This window comes from Equus quagga, chromosome 13 (assembly GCF_021613505.1).
Source record: "Equus quagga isolate Etosha38 chromosome 13, UCLA_HA_Equagga_1.0, whole genome shotgun sequence".
Lineage (NCBI taxonomy): Eukaryota > Metazoa > Chordata > Mammalia > Perissodactyla > Equidae > Equus > Equus quagga.
This window is the reverse complement of record NC_060279.1, coordinates 66,330,581-66,352,074: the sequence shown is the minus strand read 5'-3', so window position 1 is coordinate 66,352,074 and position 21,494 is coordinate 66,330,581. Positions and strand designations below refer to the sequence as shown.

At 42.0% G+C, this 21,494-nt stretch overlaps 2 protein-coding genes across 3 annotated transcripts in view; one reads left to right on the top strand and one right to left on the bottom strand.

Annotated features, from left to right (window-relative positions):
• ZNF19 (zinc finger protein 19) overlaps positions 1-18,100 on the bottom strand; it is a 30,097-nt gene extending 11,997 nt beyond the window's left edge. The window contains exons 1-4 of one of the 2 annotated variants that reach the window (XM_046682728.1): positions 18,057-18,100; positions 14,580-14,643; positions 11,701-11,922; positions 11,009-11,122 (exon numbers count right to left, since the gene is read on the bottom strand). In XM_046682728.1, coding sequence (XP_046538684.1) covers positions 11,009-11,020 — 12 coding nt within the window. In that variant the 5' untranslated portion in view covers positions 11,021-11,122; positions 11,701-11,922; positions 14,580-14,643; positions 18,057-18,100. Of the gene's footprint in view, positions 1-11,008; positions 11,123-11,700; positions 11,923-14,579; positions 14,644-17,562; positions 17,691-18,056 lie in introns of those variants that run through there. The other variant, XM_046682727.1, reaches the window with a different exon arrangement.
• Positions 13,829-21,494, top strand: part of CHST4 (carbohydrate sulfotransferase 4) — a 47,797-nt gene continuing 40,131 nt past the window's right edge. The window contains exon 1 of the mRNA XM_046682732.1: positions 13,829-13,917. The gene's annotated coding sequence lies outside the window, so the exon portion shown is untranslated. The remainder of the gene's footprint in view (positions 13,918-21,494) is intronic.

Below are 21,494 nucleotides of genomic sequence, written 5' to 3'. Positions count from 1 at the left end.
CACTTGCTTTATTAAAATATAATTCACATTCCATATAATTCATCCACTTAATGTGCACAGTTCAGTACTTTTTGGTATATTCACAGAATTGTGCAACCCTCACCACAATCAATTTTAGAACATTTTCATCATCCCCAAAAGAAACCCCATAGCCATCAGCAGTCGCTCCCCATTTTCCCTGCCATGGGCAGAACAATGTTCCCGTCAACGATGTCTATGTCCCAATCTCTGGAACCTGTGAGTATGTTAGGTTACATACCAAAGAGGAATTAATGTTGCAGATAGAGTTAAGGTTGCTAATCTGCTGGTTTTAAAATAAGACTATCCTGGATTATCCAGATGGACCCAATGTAATCATAACCTTAAAAGTGGAAAACGACATTGAAAGAGAGAACTAGAGAGATGACAGCATGAGAGAAACCTGTCCCAGTGTTGCTGGATTTGAAGCTGGAGGAAGGCAGCCATGAGTCAAGAAAAGTGGGTGGCCTCTAAAAGCTGGAAAAGGCAAGGGAACAGATTCTGTTCTTAGCTACAACTTTGAATTTAGCACATTTTGCACTTCTGACTTCGAGAACTGTAAGATATTAAGTTTGTGTTGCTTTAAACCACTGTTCGTGGTCGTTTGTTACGGCGGCAATAGAAAATTATTACAACCCCTGACTCAGGCCTTCCTCCAAGCCTAGAAAACCACCAGTCTATTTTCTGACTCTACAGACTTGCCTATTCTAGACATTTACGTGATATAAATGTCCATTAAATCTGGACATAAAACAAAAAAAAAGGAGTTTTTATCATTGGTAATTGTATTCGTCTTTAGAATGATGGAAACCTATGTGTTTATTTAGTGGCAAGACTTGGGCTGAGCTTGATGTTTTCCCAGGGGGTAGGGGAGATGCCATACTTTCAATCTGCCAAACTCTCAACAAAAAACACAGGCTACTCCAATAAGAAGAAATGTTTCAATTATCCCTGGTGAATGGCCACTCCAAGCAGAGAAGCAGTGCGATTTGAGTTGTACTTTAGGCAAAGCACACCGTGAACTGCCCTTCAACCCTGGCCACTGTGAGCATTCGCAGATGCCCTCTAGCAAGGTCTGGATTTAGGCACCCTGTTTCTCCATAATTATTTTATTGATTTTTATGCAAGTCTCTTTTTCTTCAAATCATTTAGTAATTCTATCTAGATTATTGTAGCGGGTGACTCATGGGGAGAATTAGAAGTTAAACAGCATTGCTTGTTTCCTGCAGTCATGTTTTTTATGAATCCGTGCATATTCCTCTTTTTCTTTAGATTTAGAAATAAATTCACCCTAGGACTTTGCAATCTGGATTTCCCTGACTAAGACTCTAATCCAATGTCCTTTGGACACTTTGAGTGGGGAAAAGCCCAGGCATCCTGAAATCCTTTTTGCTGAAATGGTTAGTAAGTAATTTCCACTCAAACAGGCAGTCTGGCTTCAGATTCAACTGTATGTCAACCATACAATAAAGCTGGAAAAAAGCAGTGGAGAAACAGGCTGTCTAAACAGCCTACCTGTGAGTCTTCAGGATTATAAATAACAGCTAATTGGCGCTATTCTATGTACTACCTCTAAGAAAAGGTATACTCATACTCTTTTCTATGGTGATCTTTATCATCAAACATAATTATTTTAAAGCCTCGGCCACTCCTTAGATTCCATTGGGAGCGGCCTTCTCTCCTCCCAGTTACTCCATGACCTGAATGACTACTTCTCCCTCTAATTCCTACGTTATCTATTGAGTTAGATGGTGAGTAATGAAAGATCATGGGACCCATGATGTAGTATGTGATCATGACACATTTGCTGTTATTCCTGACTTGAAAATGGTTGGGAAAATATCACCTTCTCTCCCAGCTCTCTGAAAAGCCTAGCCACAAATGGATTGAAGTTCTGGTGGAACTTAAGTTTCATGCACAAGGTCAGTTTTTCCTTTGCTGCCAAAAAATGTGGAGTTAAACTAAATGTTTTGTTGCAGTAGCTACACTGACATAGGATTTGATGTGATTATCTCCTTGCAGCTGAAAACATACTTAATAGTCATCAACAATGTCTTCCCTCCCAAAACTGGGAACGAGGCAGGTATGTCCACTCTTACCACTACCATTCAACGTCATAGCGGGAGTCCTAGCAAGCGCAAGAAGGCCAGAAAAACAAATAAAAGGCACACAGATTGGGAAACTGCTACTATTTGCAGAGGGGATAATTGCCCACATAGAAAATCCCAAAGAATCTACAATCTCCTAGAACTAACAAGTGAGTTTAGCAAGGTCACAGAACTAAAGTCAGAGTACAAAAAAAAATCAGTTGTTGGAAACCAAAATTTCCTATGATAAAATACAATTTTAATAAGTTTTAAAAAATAGTGCCACTTACAACAGCACAAGAAAACATGAAATACTTAGGTATAAATCTAACAAAATATGTCCAAGATATGCATGCTGAAAACTACAAAATAATGACCAAAGAAATGAAAGAATACCTAAAAAAATGGAGATACTGTGTTCATTGACTAAAAAACAATACGAAGATGTCACTTCTTCCCAAATTGATCTATATATTCAAAGCAATCCAATAAAGACCCAGCAAGACCTTTTGTAGAAATCAATAAGCTGATTCAACTGTATGTCAACCATACAATAAAGCTGGAAAAAAGCAGTGGAGAAAGAAGGGCAATACTGCGTGATGGTTAGAGCATGGGCTCTGAAGCCAGACTGCCTGGGTTTGAATCTTTGCTCTTCCACTTACTAGCCGTATTGCTGGGCAACCTACTTAACCTCTCTGTTCCTCAACTTCCTAAACGAAACGAGATAACACTATCTACTTCAAAGGCTATTGGCAGGATTGAGTTAATGCAAGTGGAGTACCTAGCATAAGTAAGCACTACACAATGTTACTGGTTACTAGTATTTATTACAGAACAGCTATGGCAAATTAAGGCCTATGTTCTGTGGGAGAAGCAACAACTGGAACTAACAAACCTCAGCTCAAGTAACTTCAACCATTTCTTTGCCTGAATCACTTTGGTGTCTGCAGAATTATAAGTCAATTACTAAAAGCGATCCCCCAGTGTCCTCCCCCGGGGTGGATTGCTGTCAAGTAAGGAGGGATTGAAGCCGTCTTCTCAGGGCCCAATTTCAGACAGCAGATTAAGTCTAGAACTGAGAATTATCATGACAGTAGATGACAGTACAAGGCAGCATGGGAAGTAACAAAACACAGATTTCCAGGCATCCAAAGAAGAAAAGGACTTGCTCCTTATTTTTACAAAAACATATCCTCAGTATCTCTTAGATCAGTGGAGACAATTTTGATTTTCATGACTTGGGGGAGGGGAGAGTGTTACAAATAGTATCTAGTGGGTAGAGGTCAGTGGGTGGACTAAACATCCTCCACTGCACAGGAGAGCCCCAACAAAAAATTATCAGGTTCCAAATGTCGATAGCACTGAGTTTGAAAAACCCTGCATCAGACTGAGAACCAAGGCCATTTCCCTGGTTCTGAAAGCCCCCTAGCCAGATCAAAGGTCATGGCAGACATGCTATTCTAGGCCTTATAATGATGAATGTCAAGTTTTTGCATGCAAATATATGAGTAATAAAAACTCTTCATATAGGTGTTGTAGACCAACAAATTTAAGAATGACAAGGGGCATATATTGAAAATATTTTTTTAAAATAGGAAAAATAATCTGGGTATAATGCTTGGCTACTGATTTGTAAATGTCAGTCGTTGTTAGTGTCAGTCAAGTGGATTCAGCCTCCTGGTGACCCTGAGCAGAACCCTGCCCAGTCTTTTTGCACCATCCTCTCACCTTCTGGCGCTACATCAGACAATGCTCTACTGCTATTCATAGGGTCTTCAGGGTCAATTTTTCCAGAAATGGGTGGCCAGGTCCTTCTTCCTAGTCTGTCTTAGTCTGGAAGCTCTGCTGAAACCTGTCCACCATGGGTCACCCTGCTGGTATTTGAAATATTGGTGGCATAGCTTTCAGCATCACAGCAACATACAGCTGTCACAAGATGACAATCAACAGACAGGTGGTGTGGTTCCCTGACCAGGAAATGAACTCAGGCTGTGGCGGTGAGAGCCCTGAATCTTAACCACTAGACCACCAGGGCTGGCCACATGACACTTCCCAATGTTGGTAGGAAATTATAAATTACCACCCTTGGTTCAAGAAGAAATAGACAATGTAATTGATCAATGGCATAGAAGGAATCAATCAAGTCGTCAAAGTTCTACTCTCCTCTACACTACCCCCAGCAAAAGAAACTAGCCCAGGCAGCTTTATAGGTAGACTTTTTTCAAATTTCCAAGGAACATGTAACTGCTAAGCTTCTGAAACTGTTCCAGAGCACAAAGAACAGCCTCCTAACTATTTTTATCCATCTGGTATAATTCAGTTCCCAAATCTTGACAGAGATGGAAAAAATTACAGGACAATCACTTACAAACATAGATGAAAATATCCTAATCATATTAATACTATCCAGCAGGATTTAAAGAAATTCACAACACTGTATCCAACTAAGATTGTGAGCACATAATATGATTCAATGCTAGGAAAAATATTATTTTAATTAATTATATACATTGGTCAAAAAAGAAACATCATCTTGCAAGATCTAAAATAAGATATAAAATTCAGCATCCATTTCTATTAGAAACTGAGTAAGAAATAAACACTTCTTTTAAAGTCTTTCTATTTAATACATTCATCTTCCCTACAGAATATTCATTAATAGAGATTTAGTTTTATAATAACTTGAAATTTTCACCACAGTGCTTAAATTGCTGTAACTCTGTAACTTCCATCCATTTGGAATACCTGAATGTTGACCTGGCTTAACTGAGGGTTAATGGCTTTTCCACCTTCACAATATTTGAGTGTTTGCCTCTGTGTGAACCATCAGAATCATGGCTACAACCTTTCTAACATATCACTCATATGAAAGGTTTCTTCATAGTATGGACTCAAAGATGCCAAATCAAGTTTATGTTAACTCTGAAGGCTTTAAAACATATAAGACATTGCAATGGCTCCATATCAGTAAAGAAAGAAAATCCAACTCAAAACTACTTAAGCAACAAAATGGAATTTATTGATTCATGTCACTGAAAAACCCAGAGGTAGATTTAGTTCTCTCCATTTCTCAGTCTGTCACCTGCAGGGTTGGCTTTCTTCTCAGCCTTCATGATGGATCAAGGCTAACATCTATGTCCAGCAGAAAAGAATGGCACTTCCTGGTAGGTTTTGCAGTGTGAGGGTCCATTCTGATTGGATGAATTGGGTCACCTGAACCCATCATTGTGGCTAGTGGAAGGAATAGCATAGATGGGCCAGACCAGACCACAAGATCCACCCTAGCACTGGGGAATAGAGTCCCACCTAAACCACATGAACTGTTGAGTGGGGGCAGATGGCTTTCCAAAAGAGGGTAGGGCAGTAATTACCATGAAATTGGGGTAAAAAATGCTGGGAGGCCAAAAGAACCAAGGTGCAGGACAGGCTTCTCTCTAGGGTGGGCATACTCATGATGATGTAGCTGGGAGGAAGTCCTAAAGGTTTTCCCACACTTGATGCACTCATACAGCTTCTCTCCACCATGGAGTCTCTGATGCCGACTTAATGTTGACTTAACAGTGAAAGCTTTTCCACACTCATTACACTCATAAGGTTTCTCCTCAGTGTGGATTCTCTGATGTACAGCCAACTCAGAACTACTGGGGAAGCCATTTCCACACTCCTTGCAGAGATAGGGTCTAACCCCATGTGGATGCTCTGATGCCTGATCAGATTTGCACTATTATTAAAGGCTCTCCAACATTCCTCACACTGATGGGGTTTCTCTCCAGTGTGGATTCTCTGATGCTGAATTAATGAAGAATTGCCACTAAAGGCTTTTCCACACTCATTGCACTCAAAGGATTTCTCCCCAGTGTGGATTCGCTGGTGTCTAACATAGTAAGAAAGAAAGCTGAAGCATCTCCCACACTCCTCACATCTGAAGGGTTTCCTTGTATAGTGGATTCTCTCATCCTTTCTTTTAACAATTTTCACTGTGGGGATTTCCTGGTACTTCTCCAGTTCACATTTCTGGGAAGTCAGTTTCCTGAAAATCACTCTTTGGCAGCCCACGTGACAATATCACATCTTTTTCTTCAGAAATTCACTGTGTTATGTGGATTCATGGTCAATGTTGATCTCAGCACCTGATATAAGAAATGGAAGACAGATGCCACCTGAGAATTATACTAGAAAAAATGGAGCACTGAAATTATACAGCCTTTAGAGATTACTATTCCAGCCTCCATGTAGCCTGCCAGAAATATAAAGCTATTCAACTGGAAGTGCCAAATATGACAGAGGCAGAAAATAGTAGCAGTGGAACAGAAAATGAGATTTTTGAACCCAGGTCATGATACTTTCCAACACAGATGATTGCTTCCTAAGCTTTCCCAGACCTATGTATCCCTAATAACTTGTGACTTCACAGTACTTAAATGCTTGAAAATGCTCACTGGAGGAAGAGGCACAGGGTCTAAGAGCAAGAGGCAACCCCTGATGGATAACAAGAGTAGAGTGTATGCCCTATAACTGTTAGAAACTGTTGAGTCGACGTGCTGTTGTCAGATTCAAACATGTCTGCTCGACTGCCTAGAAAGGGGAGAGCGTAGTTTGCTGCAACCCCAGGAGACTGCACAGTACCCCTCTGCATGGTGAGGAAAAAGTAGCCTAAGGTGAGAAACAGCCAATAGAAACAGACTGTCCGGTGGCATTTATATTTGCAAAGACTAGATGACATTTTAACTAAGTTTGTTTAAATTCAATTCAGTTTTTTAAAACTTTGAGTTCAATTTCATATTCAAGCGTTGATCTTTATCAATTTGTACTCTTTTGTTAATTAAACATTTCTATGCTAAAACCAGATATTAACATTTTTATGCTTTTTGCAAAGTAAAACTGTGTGCTCAATATCTGTTTATTTTTCCTTTTCTTTACAAACTAGCTGCCCTTGCTCTTTAACCACTAGAACATAAGCTCCATGAGAACAAGGGCTTGGTTTTCTTTCCTGCTGTATCCTGGGTGTCTTGAACAATTCCTGGCACATGGTAGACACTAAATAAATATGACAAATAAATGATTGAATAATTATTTGTTACTCTGTATAAATGGCATACAACTTATATACTTCAATAATTAAATTATTTGGCTCAAAAATAACTGGATCCGTGTTATAACATCATGGCTGATAGGTTCTATTTTATTTTATTTTATTTATTCTTTTTTATGCTGGGCAAGATTCACCCTGAGCTAACATCTGTTGCCAGTCTTCCTCTTTTTGTTTTCTCCCCAAAGCCCCAGTACATGGTTGTATAGCCTAGTTGTAAGTCCTTCTAGTTCTGCTATGTGAGCCACCAGCACAGCATGGCTACTGATAGACAAGTGGTGTGGTTCTGCACCTAGGAACTGAACCCATGCTGCCAAAGCAGAGTGCATTGAACTTTAACCATTAGGCCATCAGGGCTGGCCCAAGTTCTATATTGATAGTGGTGGGGTGTTATCTATTGGGATCTCCATGTGTGAATTAGGAGAGTGGGCTTGTTCAGAAGGAAAGTATTGGGAAACAGGAGCAAGGAGACAGGTGAAATTGTGAGTAAACAGAGTAAATAACAATCTGAAATAGTGACCAGAACAAGGGGGAGCTTGGAATTCAATTCTCATAGATCTTTTTCCTTGCTGTTTGGCAAGAAATATCACAAAATCCGGATTAGAATAATAGATGACAAGAAACCCCTTCTTTCCCTGCTGCCCTATATTCCTATTATTCACATTAATCAGGTTCCCCACGGCAGTTCTTCCAAGCAATTGTCACTTTTCCTAAACCCTCAAATGCCCCCCTCATCAATGGTCCACTCAGGATCACCTCTTCCTTGCTGTGAAAAGCAAGGCTGCCCAACAGGTGCTCCTTAACTCCTCGCTCTCCACTCCCACATGGTAGTATGCCATCTCCCCCCTTCCCTTTAGGGCTCACCCTCTCCTCACCATGATGCCAGCTCGCCCATTCCTCCAGGGCGCAGCTCCATCAGGCACATCTTCTCCCTTCTCACCTTTAACTTTCTCTTACATTAGATATTCAGGTCCACTTGAGGATATTTATCTTTTCTATTTTTTTTCTTTTTAATTGTTTGAGAACCACTAGTGAGTCATGAAATAAATGTAGTGGATTGTGAGCAGAAATTTTTTAACAAGTGAAATAAATCAGACTAGATTTGAATAGATAATCAATAGAAAATTCCAGAGGGGAGCAAACAGGAAAGGTAAGCATTGAAACTTTGTTTTCAATTATTTATAGAAGCATATATATTGGGTTGTGACATAAACTGTATTTCTTACTGCGAGTTATAATAAAAAAATGTTTGCAAAACATTGCCTTAAAGCTACTAATTTACAGTCTTTCCTTTCATTTTTTTTTTTTTTTAATGTGTTTTCCCTCTCTCCAAGTATTTCCTCCCCTTGGCTGGTTTGTTTTTTTTTAAGATTTTTATTTTTCCCTTTTCTCCCCAAAGCTCCCAGGTACAAAGCTGTATACTTTTAGTTGTGGGTCCTTCTGGTTGTGGCATGTGGGATGCCACCTCAGCATGGCTTGATGAGTGGTGCCATGTCCGCGCCCAGGATCCGAACTGGTGAAACCCTGGGCCGGCTGAAGCGGAGCACGTGAACTTAACCACCCAGCCACGGGGCTGGCCCTTTTTCCTTTCATTCTTAAACCTCGCAAAAAAAGGGTCTGTAAGTGTTTCCTTAACATGTTCACTTCCCATTTACCCCTCAAATTCTCCACTGCACACCATCTTCCTTGAAAATCTTCCCACCCTTAGCTTCAATTTCACCCATCTCTCTTCTGCTGCACCTGGTCTTAATTATCTCTACTTCCTTCTCCCTCTCTCTTTAACCCTAAGTAGTCCCTAAGATTCTGTTCCCCATCCTCTTCTCTTCTCTACTCAGGGGACATTTTGGCTGCATAGCGTCCTTTATGTAGAGCAAGGTTTCTCAATCTCAGCACTACTGACGTTTGGGGCCAGATAATCCTTCATTGTGGGGGGCTGTCCTGTGCAATGTAGGATATTTAGCACCATTCCTGATAAAGTAGCACCCACTTCCCCAGTCTGCACAACCGAAAATGTCACCAGACATTGCCAATGTCCCCTAGGGGACAAAAGTGACCCCAGGTGAGAACCACTGATGTAGAGGACTCCCACATATCAGGGTGACCATAAAGTCTGGAAACAGATATAATGTGTTTTTTAATAGACTGAAGATGTCCTTGACACCATTATGTATGACTGCCTATGTTTCCAGACTTTGACACCCTGTGTAATTCCAGACCCAACCGCGTCCCAACTTTAAAGAGCTGCATTCTCAACAGCCTGCTATACCCAGGGAGTTGTGTCCCAAAGAAACTCAAACCTCATGGGATAAGTCTAGAGTCACCTTCACCCTAAGAACTGTTTTTCTATCATGACTCTCCTATGTTATCTGACTCATTTATATGTTTACTGCTAAGCTTTGTCAATGCTACCATGACACTCTTCACAATCCTCACAACACTCTGTCCCCATCCTGTGTAAGCCTTCAAAGTTAATAACTGCGATACAATTTAGAAGAACGTAGCAGAGTTTTATGCCTTGTTTCCCCTCAGTGCAAACAAGTTACATACTATGTTGAGTCACTATTTCTAAAACATAGCAATTATGGGCTGATGTCACTAGGGGCAAGGTCACTGAGGTTGGGGTCACTGCTCTCTCATTTCCTGTCCCCAGGTTGTAAGTTCCCTAGGACAGAACCCTTCAGATTTCCCATAACCTCTGTGTTCTAGGCTTCGCACACACACTAATGATGGTTGTGCATGGTTGGCTAAGTAAGGTGGCTTAAGGGTAAGCTCTGTAGTAGAGCAAGTGAAAAAGAAAATGGTGAAATTAATTTTAGTAATTTATTTAACCAAATATACCAAATATTATCATTTCAACATGAAATCAACATAAAAATTATTAACGAGATCATTTTTTTTTTGTACTAAGTCTTCAAAAATCTGGTATGTTATCCCTACAGCACATCCCAATTTGAATCAGCCCCACTTCAAGTGCTTGAGAGTTTAATAAGCACATGTAGCTGGTAGCTACTATGTTAACATCACAGAGTAGAGAAAAGAGAGTCCTGCTAGGCTTCCAATCCTAAGCTTCATGTTCTTGAATGCTGACTAAAAAAGACAGAAAAATGAATGCTGGCAGGTGGGCCCCAGATATATCCATTTTAAAATATACTCCCAGGCAATTTTCCTACACACAAACCAAGAAGCTCTTCACAATTACATAGCAATATATATGATTAATGTGTAGTGATATCTCATTGTGGTTTTAAACTGCTTTCCCCTGATGGCTAATGATGTTGAATATCTTTTCATGTGCTTACTTGGAATCTGTGTATTCTCTTTGGTGAAATGTCTGTTCATGCGTTTTGCACATTTTCTAATTGGATTGTTTGTTTTTATTGAGTTTTGAGAGCTGTTTACATATTCCAGATAGTTGTCTTTTGTTAGATATTATATTATGCAGAAATTATACTCGATCTTTTATTCCCTCCCTCCAGTCAGACTATCTTCCTTTTTTTCCTGTCTGCAATCCATTCTTATCTGTTGAACTCAGAACAAATGGCCTGCCACTGAAGGAGCATTACTGGATCCTCTAAATGGGAACTGTTCTCAGCCCTCCTTCTGTCGTGCTCCCACAGCCCATTGCCTATAAACCAACAACAGCACTTAACACATTCTCTCCTCTTTAGCTCTACATCTGTCTCTAGAGCTAGTATCCTCCAGAGCTTCTTAAACAAAGAAGTGCCGTTTTGGCACATGGCAAGTGCTCAAAAACTCGTAAACCATGTATCTAACAAAGGATTGTGGTTGCTGGTTCTAAACCTGCCTCACTTACCTTTTGAGACATCTGTGGTCCTCTTCACAGGTGGGTCACTCTGTGCCTCCAGGAGCCAAGGCAAATCCCCTCCCTCCAGAAGTGAGATCAGGGCAAGTCTGCAGACTGGGGATCCTGAAAAGGAGGAAGAACATGGCGCTGGAGGGGAGTCTCATGTTAGCATTCCTAGGGCACCTTGTAGCCCTGTGTCTGCACTGTCAGTGTCAGAGGAGGAAACCCCAAAGTAGCTCAGTAAAATATGGCCTGCAGTAGTGGGCTGGAGGATGGGGAAGCCCAAGGAGATTTTAATCAAGAGAAAACTGAGCATTTGTGACCTCTTCCTAAAAGGTCACTTGGAGTTTATTATTGAGATCCTATGACACACACAAGCACAGGGAAGGAATGATGAAAGTCTGCCTTAGACCACTGAGAGAGCTGAAAAAATGTGTAACTTAAACAGCAAGATACTTCTCTCCCACTGTGCCCTGCACAGAGCCCCTTATGGTGGGAAGTGTTCTCACCAGAACAGCTGAACCCACATTAGACCTGAACCAATCTCAGGCTTCTCCCTCCCTCCCTGCCTGATATCCTCTGGGACTGAGGAATTAGGAGTTTTTGCCCCTGGAAATACGCAGAAGGTTATGAAATTCATGCTACATGCCACCCCTACCCTTGTCCTATGAGTCTGAGTCCCAAAGGCAAAGTGGCCTTACCTAGGGAAGTCAAGTTTCCATAATTTGTCAGCATCACTTCCCTGTACAGGACCCTCTGTGCAGGAGAAAGGCCAGCCCATTCTGTCCGGGTGAAGTACACAGCCACATCCTTGAAGGTCACCACCTCCTAAAATAAGAGGTTCCTGCTGCCCCAGAGCCAATCTTCTGGCTCAGTGCCAGAGTGTGGGGCACAGATGACAGTGTGAGGGCTGAGGAAGGGTCCTGTGACAAGAGGGAAATGAAGAAAGGGTGAACGGACATGGACTTGAAAGCCAGTGAATGACTACACGTATGACCATCAAATCTGACACTCCTTTCACTATCAGAGCAGCTTCTACTTGTACACAAGATTTTCTACTACAAAAGAAAAGGCCACATTATAGAAAAGTTGGAACAGGGAAGGTCTTTCATGAATTCACCTTCTTGAAGCAAACCCTCGTCATTTTTGCATGTGCCCTTCCAGTCTTTGAGACTCTCCATGAACAGATGACTGGCTTCTGACGGCCCTTCTCACTGGTGACATCTCAGGAACTAGCTGCTGCCTGTCCCCACTTCACTGACAAGGGCCTGGCCCATCCATTCTGCTCCCTGCACTAAAAGTAAGCCCTGCTATGTGTCCACATCTACCCGCCCTATCCCACTTACTGAGAACAGAGTCACAGTTTGTCCACATGGGCCTCTATCCCATGAAACCCTCATCTGATGCTTGAACTCTGTTGTGCCACCCGCCACTCCGCCCCAACAAAAGGGGCTGTGCTGCCTCTGCTCGAGCCCCTCCAGCAGAGGAAACTCTACTGCCTGAACCACCTACTCAACTCCAGATGGTCTTCTTAGGAGAAGGTGCTTCCTGATTCTAATGGCTGCTAGCAGCTCTCTGGCTGTGTCTCTTTCCACCTCCCAGATAATCTGTCTTCTGCAAACCAAACCTGCCTGCCAGCCCCAATTCTCCCTTCCCAGAAAGCACTATGATCCAGTCCCTCTCACCAACTTGGTGTCTTCCCTGGGCAGTGATGATCCTCCCGTCTCTTTACTCCAAGGTCTCACATGTTTCTAGCACCATCACATGGATGATCCAGAAGCCCTGGCAACCTTCATGCCAGTTATGTTCCTGACATGACTGAGCCACAATCCAATTCTGAACTCATCTCTCTACTTAAACTGACTCCTTGGCTCCTCCTAATTCATATGAACCTTAGTGCAAGGAGAAACAAATGGTAAGTGCTCAAACCTGATGTTGGCTGTTATTCTGATCCCTGTCTCAGTCAGTAGCACCACTTTCAGCCTGGTCTCCTGTGCTAGAAACCTGATAATCATTCTTACCCATCCCCCTAATCACTGCTCAGTTATGACAAGGAATCAGTAATCAAATCCTGCCAATTTTCTCTCTTGGGCCTTTCTCGGATCTGCCTCCTACTCACTATCATTTTAGGTCACCACATAGCTCAAGTCCTCAGCAACTGTCCTTTGGACCACTACAACAGTCCCTAACTCCAGGCTCATCTTCCAGTCTGCTTTCTGTCCAACACACAGAAAGATCTTTATAAAATGCCAACCTGACCTCAACTCTGTGGGGTAAAGCACATGGATGGTCCCCATACAACAACAAACTTACATCCAAGAACCTGAGCCTGAGCTCTATCAGCAACAAATGTCAGATGACAGGAAGGCCCAAGACTGGAGACAAAGGAAATAGCTGGGAGGCTCTGTTGACAATGTCCCAGAAGAGGGATGATAAAATTAGGAAAGCCATAAAAGGAAGGGGTAAATGGGCACTGAGACAGGAACAAAAGGACTTGGATTGAGGTGTCAAGGAGATTAAAGAGTCAATAATAATTGAGAAATCTAAAACCAGTGACCAGGATGGTGACATGGGGATACCAGCAATTGGTAGGAAGTGCAGGAGCCGGGGTCGGGGAGTGGTGTACAAGGACGACAATAAATTGCGTCTCTGATGTGTTGAGATTAGGCTTCCAAGCAGGGTGATATTAAGGGAGGGGAGTAGAGAGACATTGGACATTCTGAGATTCGTACTTGGGAGAAGATTGTGGATGCTGAGATGCAAGATAGAGAAGCCTCAAGACAGAGCCAAACAAGCAGCACTCAATGACCCAGCAGGCTGCAGAGCTGAAAGGCACTTGGCAAAATCTTTCTCTCTAACCTGGGAATGAACAGTACTGCTGCCATTTGACAGATGAAGTCAGCTGAGGCACAAAGAGGGTAAGTGACTGGCTCAAGGCCACAATATTACTGAGGGCTGATGGGAAATCTAATCTGAAATTAAATTTCCTGCCACCTAGTACCAAGTTTCATATTGCAGGATGCTGTTCCCCTCAACCAGAAGTAATAACTCTCAAAAAAGATATGTATGTACCCTTCCTGGACCAATTCTTTCCCTCATTGACCCTGAGCCCCCAACTTCTGCTCTCTTTTTTGGAAGACAAGTGGTATAGGCCCCTTTTTTCTTGTCTTCTTCCTACTGTATCTCTGCCCCCACTTACCAAGAATCTTGTGACCTTGTTGATCTCGATCACTCCCACTGACACTAGATACCTACACCACCAGCCTGAGTCCCTCATCCTCACAGATCCCTCTGTGGGGGGAGCTACTGGACCTGGGGACCCTCCAGCTGAGCAGAGATCCTCAGAGTGCAAGAGGGTGCACCTCTGCTTCCCAGGACACTCTCTCCAGGTGTCACCTCCTGGGCCCTCCAGTCTCTGGCTGCTCAGTCACCATCAGCTCTCTCTCCCCAGCATCCAGTCCCACTGAGGGGGATGAACAGCTGCTTTGGCTCTAAGACTTTTGCCAGAATCACTCCTCTCATCCCCCATTTCCTTCAAATCAGATCTCTCGAAGGCTGACCTGAGGGATCCACAGCTCACCTGGTGCCAAGCTTCCAGGGGCATGGCTGCCATCACTGGGCTCCCTCTCAGTGAAGGGCAGGGGCTGAGGGAAGAAACAAAAACAAAGAGAACCAAGAGTGAGCTTGGCTCAGTCAATGACTTTCCTTTAAACCTGCAAATCTGTATTAACTGCTAATAAAAACAGCTGACATTCATTGAAGGCTTGCACAGTGCCAGCTTCAGAGCTCAGTGCTTTACGTTCATTATAATACTAGGAGATACATACTACTATTGTCCTCATTTTATCACAGCAAGGAAATGAGACTTAGAAAGTTTAAGTAATTATCTTAGGCCACAAGATCTGTATTAATAACCACTAGGTAGTGCTCTCTCTCCTGGGTAAACAATACAGTAGGGCAAAAATATATATAAACAAAAGCAAAATAAAACAAAAAAAAAAACAGGTAATAAATTTAATGAGAAACATACCAAGTCTATATAAAGAAAATTATAAAGTATTACTGAGAAACATAAATGAAAAGGCAAAACATGTTCCTGGATGTAAGGAACCAATATTAAATTTTTTGTTAATGTTGACTTTCCTCCAAACTAATCTACAAATTTAATAGTAATTTCCTTTTATTAAGAGTTTGTGCACGCTCAGCACTACGCTAAATGCTTTATACACATCTTCTCCTTTAGTCCTCACAACATTCCTTTAAACGAGATTTAGGTTTTTACTCCCTCACCCTACTCTCTAAACAGATGAGTAAAACGGAAGCTAAGAGTTTAAGAGACTTCACCAAGTTCACACAATGAGTCGATGGTCAAACTTGGATTTTAAGCCAAACTTGGATTTCAAGCCAAGTTGGCCAGATTCCAAAAGCCATACTCTTAACAAGTAACCAGTATTACTTTCAAGCAAATTCTGAAAAGAATTTACTTAGAAATCTGGTAACATGATTCAAAAGCTTATATGGAAGAATAACTAGTCAAAACAGCCATGAACATTTAAATAAAAAGGGAAAATAGGAAAGAAAAAACTGGCAATGCCAGATGCTAAATGTATAACAAATAAAGCAGACTGGTACAAGAACAGATCACTACAACAATAAAACAGAATCTAAAACCCAGGAGAGACTAAACTATCAAGTACATCATAAAGATGGCATTCCAAACAGGGGGGAAAAGGGACTGATTATTCAATGAATGACACTGGAACAACTGGTTAACTATTTAAGGACAAAATACATAATTAGATTCTTTATCTCCTACCATACACTGAAATAAATTACATATGCTCTAAAATTTTAAATGTGAAAAACAAAACCAGAGAGAAATTAAAAGAAAACAAAGGTAACAAGTCTCCATCCCAGGGTGCAGAGACATCTAGCAAGAGCAGTTCCAGCCCAGTGGGGAGGCCACAAGCCAAAGGACAAAGAAGCAAAGAGAAAACACTCAGAATGACAAATTACTTTTAAACTCCTGGTTTAAAAGATTATGGAAAACTCAAAGGCAAACTAGGAAACCAAATCTATAACATATGCCAAAAATAGTTAATATCCCAAATCCTTACAAAATCAGTAAGAAAAAGCTGGACACCCTAGGAGAAAATATTATTAATAGGGAATTCACCTATAAATGGCCAATAAACACATGAAAAACTGTTTACTCTCTAGTATATATAAGATGGCAAATTAAAACAATAAAATGTCATTTTTCTATCTGTCAAATTGGGAACTTAAAAAAATATTCTTTATACTGGAGAAAATATACTTTTAAAATCATACACTCCCAATATCTGCTGGTAGGAGTGTAAATTGTTACATCTTCTCCTGAGCACAAATACCTGCCTAAGTATATTCCTATCTATACCGTTAAGTATAAAATGCCAACTTCCGTTGTACATGATTTGCTCTCATACAGTAGAAAACTGTTACTGGCGGTTACCTCCGGATAATGGACACGAGGGTCCAAATAGAGAGAGATTTCTTTTTTTACCACACAGTCTTAGGTAATTCTTTTTCTTACCACTTACATATAGTTCTGTTTAAATTTGTTTAAGAACTTAAAATTTAAAACCAATTTTCAAAGATTCCAACTTAAGGAATTTATTGGAGACGTGCTCAAAGATTTCTGCTCATAAGCATTAATTGCCATTATTTCTAATATGAAAATGATGCAAACTTAAACATCCAACAGTTTGGTACAAATGAGAAAAAAATAAGGCAGCCATTAAAAATCATGTTGTAGAATGTTTCAAAACACAGGAAAATACTCAAATGCAGTAAGTGAAAAAATGATTATAAAACTACTTGTATTTCAACCTTCAATTACATGAAAATCACGTGTACTTAAAAATACCTACAAAACCACTTACTGGACGTAAATTTTTTAAAACTCAGTATTTATCTCTGAGTGGTAGTCTATTGATGACTTTTATTTTTTCTTTGTGGACATTTTGATATTTCTCCAATTTTCTTACTAGAAATATATTTACTAATTTTTGAATTAGAATAAATGTCACAGGGCAAGTATTAAATGGCTGGCTGGGTCCCAACTCAGGATCCCAGCACCTGCTATTCCCTCTGCCTCTAACAGCCTTTCCCAATTTGCCCCTTCTTTAACTGATTAACTCTTTTTCACCCTTCAGATCTCAAACTAGAAAACACATCCTGGAAGATTCAAGTAAAGTCAGAGTCTCTGTCCTTATACCAGGCAGCTCACACTGTAATTATAAACATATTTGCCTCTTCAGTCAATATTTATTGAGGTATACTCTGCAGGGCAATATGGTTGGCACTAGGGATTCAAACACCGAGGGGAAAAAATTCTTGTTCTCGTGTAATTTGCACTAAAGTAAGTGTGAGGTTACAACTGTGCTCAGTACTGGAACGACTTTGAGGTAGCCTGAACACCCAAAAAAGGGGGGGGGGGGGGGGGGGGGGGGGGGGGGGGGGGTTTGACCTAGTCGAGGAAAACCTAAGAAATGGAATTAACTAGGCCAAAGGAGTATCTTTACCGAAGGAAGCACACGTTCTAGAAACACAATGCCAAGGTGGCTGAAGCAGAGCCAAGGGGAGTGCGCGGCAAGACGAAGGGTCAAGACACTGTAAGACGTCAGGCCTCAGAGGCCCGTGAACGTTTAGGACGTTGGTCTTCTGCCCTAAAACAATGGGTTACTATGTGCAGGGGCCGAGGTATGATCAGACTTTATTGATATCGACTTTCCCATTAGGCTGAAAGTTCCCTGCGTCATTCACAGTTGCATCTCCGTAACTTGCAACAACACTGCACTTAGCAGGCGCTTGATAGGGTAACAGACTAAACTGGGTCACCCGGGGCCACACCTTCCACCGGCGGCCCACATCCTCGGCCCCCACGTCCCAAAGCGGCCGCCCCGGGGGCGTGAAGGAATCTGGGAAGGGCGGGACTCTGCCCCCGGCAGACGGCCTCACTCTCCCGGGCCCCGGGCCGCGTCCCAGGGAGGCCCCAGGAATCAAAGGCGCCGCCCACCTGGGACGCGGAAGCCGGGCCTCCCGGCCCACACTCACCTCCAGCGGGGGCGCGGGGCGCTCCGGAAGTGCGTCACCGCCCGGCGCTCCCCGCGGGGAACTGCGCGTCCTCTCCCCTAAGCCTCGCGCCCTTCCCCCGTCTTCTTCTCCTGGTCCCTGGCCGACCCCTGCGGGGAGGAGGCTGCCTGCTCTCCGAGGGGCCTACGGCGGCACCGACTTTCAGCCCTGGCACGGGGCGGAGAAGGCCACAGGCCACCCTGGACGAGCGCTAGCACTGCGGGATTCTCTTAGGCGACTGCACTCGAGCTGGCTCTGCTCATTCCATCGGGGCAGAGTTCCTTGTGGATTAGTGACGTTGTAACTGCAGTGTGAGGAATGGATTTAAGTTGGGCAAGAGAGCGGTTAGGAGGCTATTCAGAAGGCCCAGTCACGATAGTGAAGATGTGGATCAAGGCGGTACCGTTTATAAGTCTGCCATTAATCTCTCTTACAAGCTTTTGTATAACAGCTGAAACTGTAGGTACGAGCTCATTTATATGAACCACGTATGCACTATTCTGCCTTGTGGATGGTACCGCTCTAGAAATTAATCTTTAAATATTCTTAATTTCCCATTACATGTAACTAGCATCCAAACTGCTTCAAAATCGCCTGTCTTTATTCTGTCTTAGTGCCCTTGGCTTGACAAAGAACAAAATGTTCAGAGATATGCCTTCTTCACTTCAAGATCACTCCATTCTTCCAATGAGGAAACTGAATCCTAGAAAGATGAGACATAGCCCAGATCTCACTGTGATGTAGGAGGGTTCTTGGCCACCCTTGCACCATGACCCCGGCTTTTATCTCTGTTCTCATTGCCTTGACTCAGTCACTGAGGACCTTAACCTCTCTTGGGGATCTGTGGAGGCTTGCAGTTCCACTTCTGCAGGCACAGATAAGGAACGAGCCCTGACGAAGTTGGACTGTAAGCTCTGTAATTCAGTACAAATTCAGCGAGGTAGGAGAAATACAAAGGAGACTTAGACTCTAGGCAGAATTCTTCTGCCTAGCTTATTGCTCTGGATACAGCCAGAAGGTCTCTCCTGGGGGGCTTCTGGCTGGACAGAGCTTCCATGGAGGCATTGTGGCACTCTGGCTTCCAGGGAAGGGCAGGTAACCTACTCATGTTCTTGGAATCTCAGGAGATGCAGTTGATGAGAAAGTGAAACAATACAGACACAGACTATAGCACAGTTTGACAAAGAGAAGGAAAATATAAGAGAGGCTAAGAAACAGGAAGGATAAAATGAAAATACCCAATATACAGCTAAAAGAGATCCAAAGGAAGAGAACAGTAAGAATGGGAACAAGTGACAAAGACATAGGGAAATGGGGACTCGTTCATTGTTCATGAGAGTGGGAATATACAAACACTTTGGAGAGCAACTGGGCAGCATCACATAAAACTCAAAACGCACATACCTTAGGACCCTGTAGGATATATTCCTATAACCTAATAAACTCTTGCACACATGCACAAGGAGTCATTCTGTGTAAATAAAAAATTATAGCCCCAAAACTTTGATTCAGTTATGGTTAAAACTTTGTTAATACCATAAGTCACAAGTCACAATGATATTTAATGAGAAACCTTGAAAGGTTTCTTATCGATGCTTTTGAGAAATCAATGTGTAAGTTTCTCTAAGGAAAAATTTTAAAATATTTACATACCAAGTCCCTAAAGGCATTAAAAAGGGGAGCATTAGCCAGACGGAAAACCAATCTAGCCTGAGTTCAGTCATCACGCACTCTGTGTGGTAGATATTGTGGAGTGGCTCACTCAACATCTTTTCCAAACTTCTAATGTGTCTTTATGTACTGCAAGGATGGAAAACTAAACACCAACTTTCCCATATTCCCTATGGCTGGGGGCTTCTGGATATAACTTAGGCTCCACTGATCAGATGTATTCATAAAAGACTAACTTATGTGATTGAAGTGGTGCAGCTCACCACAGAGGCAGCATGGTTCGGAAGCCCCCGGCTGTAATCTGGAAGGCAGTTTCATGACTATTGCAGAAATCATAGGTCCTTTGATGGTGCAGGCCTGCAGTGTTGCTTTGGGAGTCATTCCCTGATGTTTAGTCAGAACCTATTTCTTCAACCTTCCCCATTATTTTGTAAGTTTCTAAAACCTTGTAATCTGGCTTACTTAAACTAGACCCGGAAAAATGGACACTAGGTCATATAATGAGTTTGAGTTTCTGTCTAATGTGTTCATTAATAAAGAGAAAGCACTACTGTTGACTACAAGGGTTTCATATTCACCTCCTAGGGAACTTAGTCTAAATGGCAAGATTATGATTACTGCAAACTGGTTTTACGTATTTGTTGTGGGAAATCATTTCAGCATGCTTTATTTGCTAATAGAAACCTTTGTTAGAATATGCATGTTGTAGGAAGTTGAGTTTGTTCACTTAATATGTTATGAGCTCTACCTCTATTGATTTCTTTTTCTTTTTAGATTTTTTTTTAAATGTTTCCTTCTTCTCTCCAAAGTCCCCCAGTACATAGTTGTATGTCCTTCTAGTTGTGGCATGTGGGATGCCACCTCAACATGGCCTGATGAGCAGTGCCATGTCCACGCCCAGGATTCGAACCGGTGAAACCCTGGGCTGCCGAAGCAGAGCACGAGAACTTAACCACTCAGCCATGGGGCTGGCCCCATGATTTCTTACTATCTATGAGTGATTGCCTTCATTCTCTAACTCTCCTATTATATAAGTAGCATGAGGTTACCCACTATTGAGCATTAAGACCCCTTTGCTTTGGCTTTCTCTCTATAGACCTGTTTGAGTTAGTTTCTTCAACACATACAAGGATATTCACCATGGCACTCCTTGAAATAGTAAGAGTAGGTAAGTAGGCTGTAGAAAATTCTTTTCATCAGTTAAAATGAACTAGAGCTACAAGCTTCAACATGGACAAATTTCATAAATACCATTGTTGAGTAAAAAAAAAGCACGTGAAAAAAGGATAGAGAGTAAACATTTTGTTCACTTAAAAAATACATAAATTGGGGCCGGCCTGGTGGCAGAGTGGTTAAGTTCACGCACTCTGCTTAGGTGGCCCTGGGTTCGCAGGTTCAGATCCTAGGCGTGGACCTATGCAGTGCTCATTATGCCATGCTATGGTGGCATCCCACATAAAATAGAGGAAGATTGACACAAATGTTAGCTCAGGGCCAATCTTCCTCAACCAAAAAGAGGAAGATTGGCAACAGATGTTAGCTCAGCGCCAATCTTCCTCACACACACACACAAAACCCATAAATTATAAATACATATAATATTCATGGATAATTTATGGAACACACATTTATAGTAAAAGCTCCAAAAGAAAAGCATGCATGATTCAGCGAAACACACTAACCCCAGCATAGGCGTTTTCACTGGTAGGAA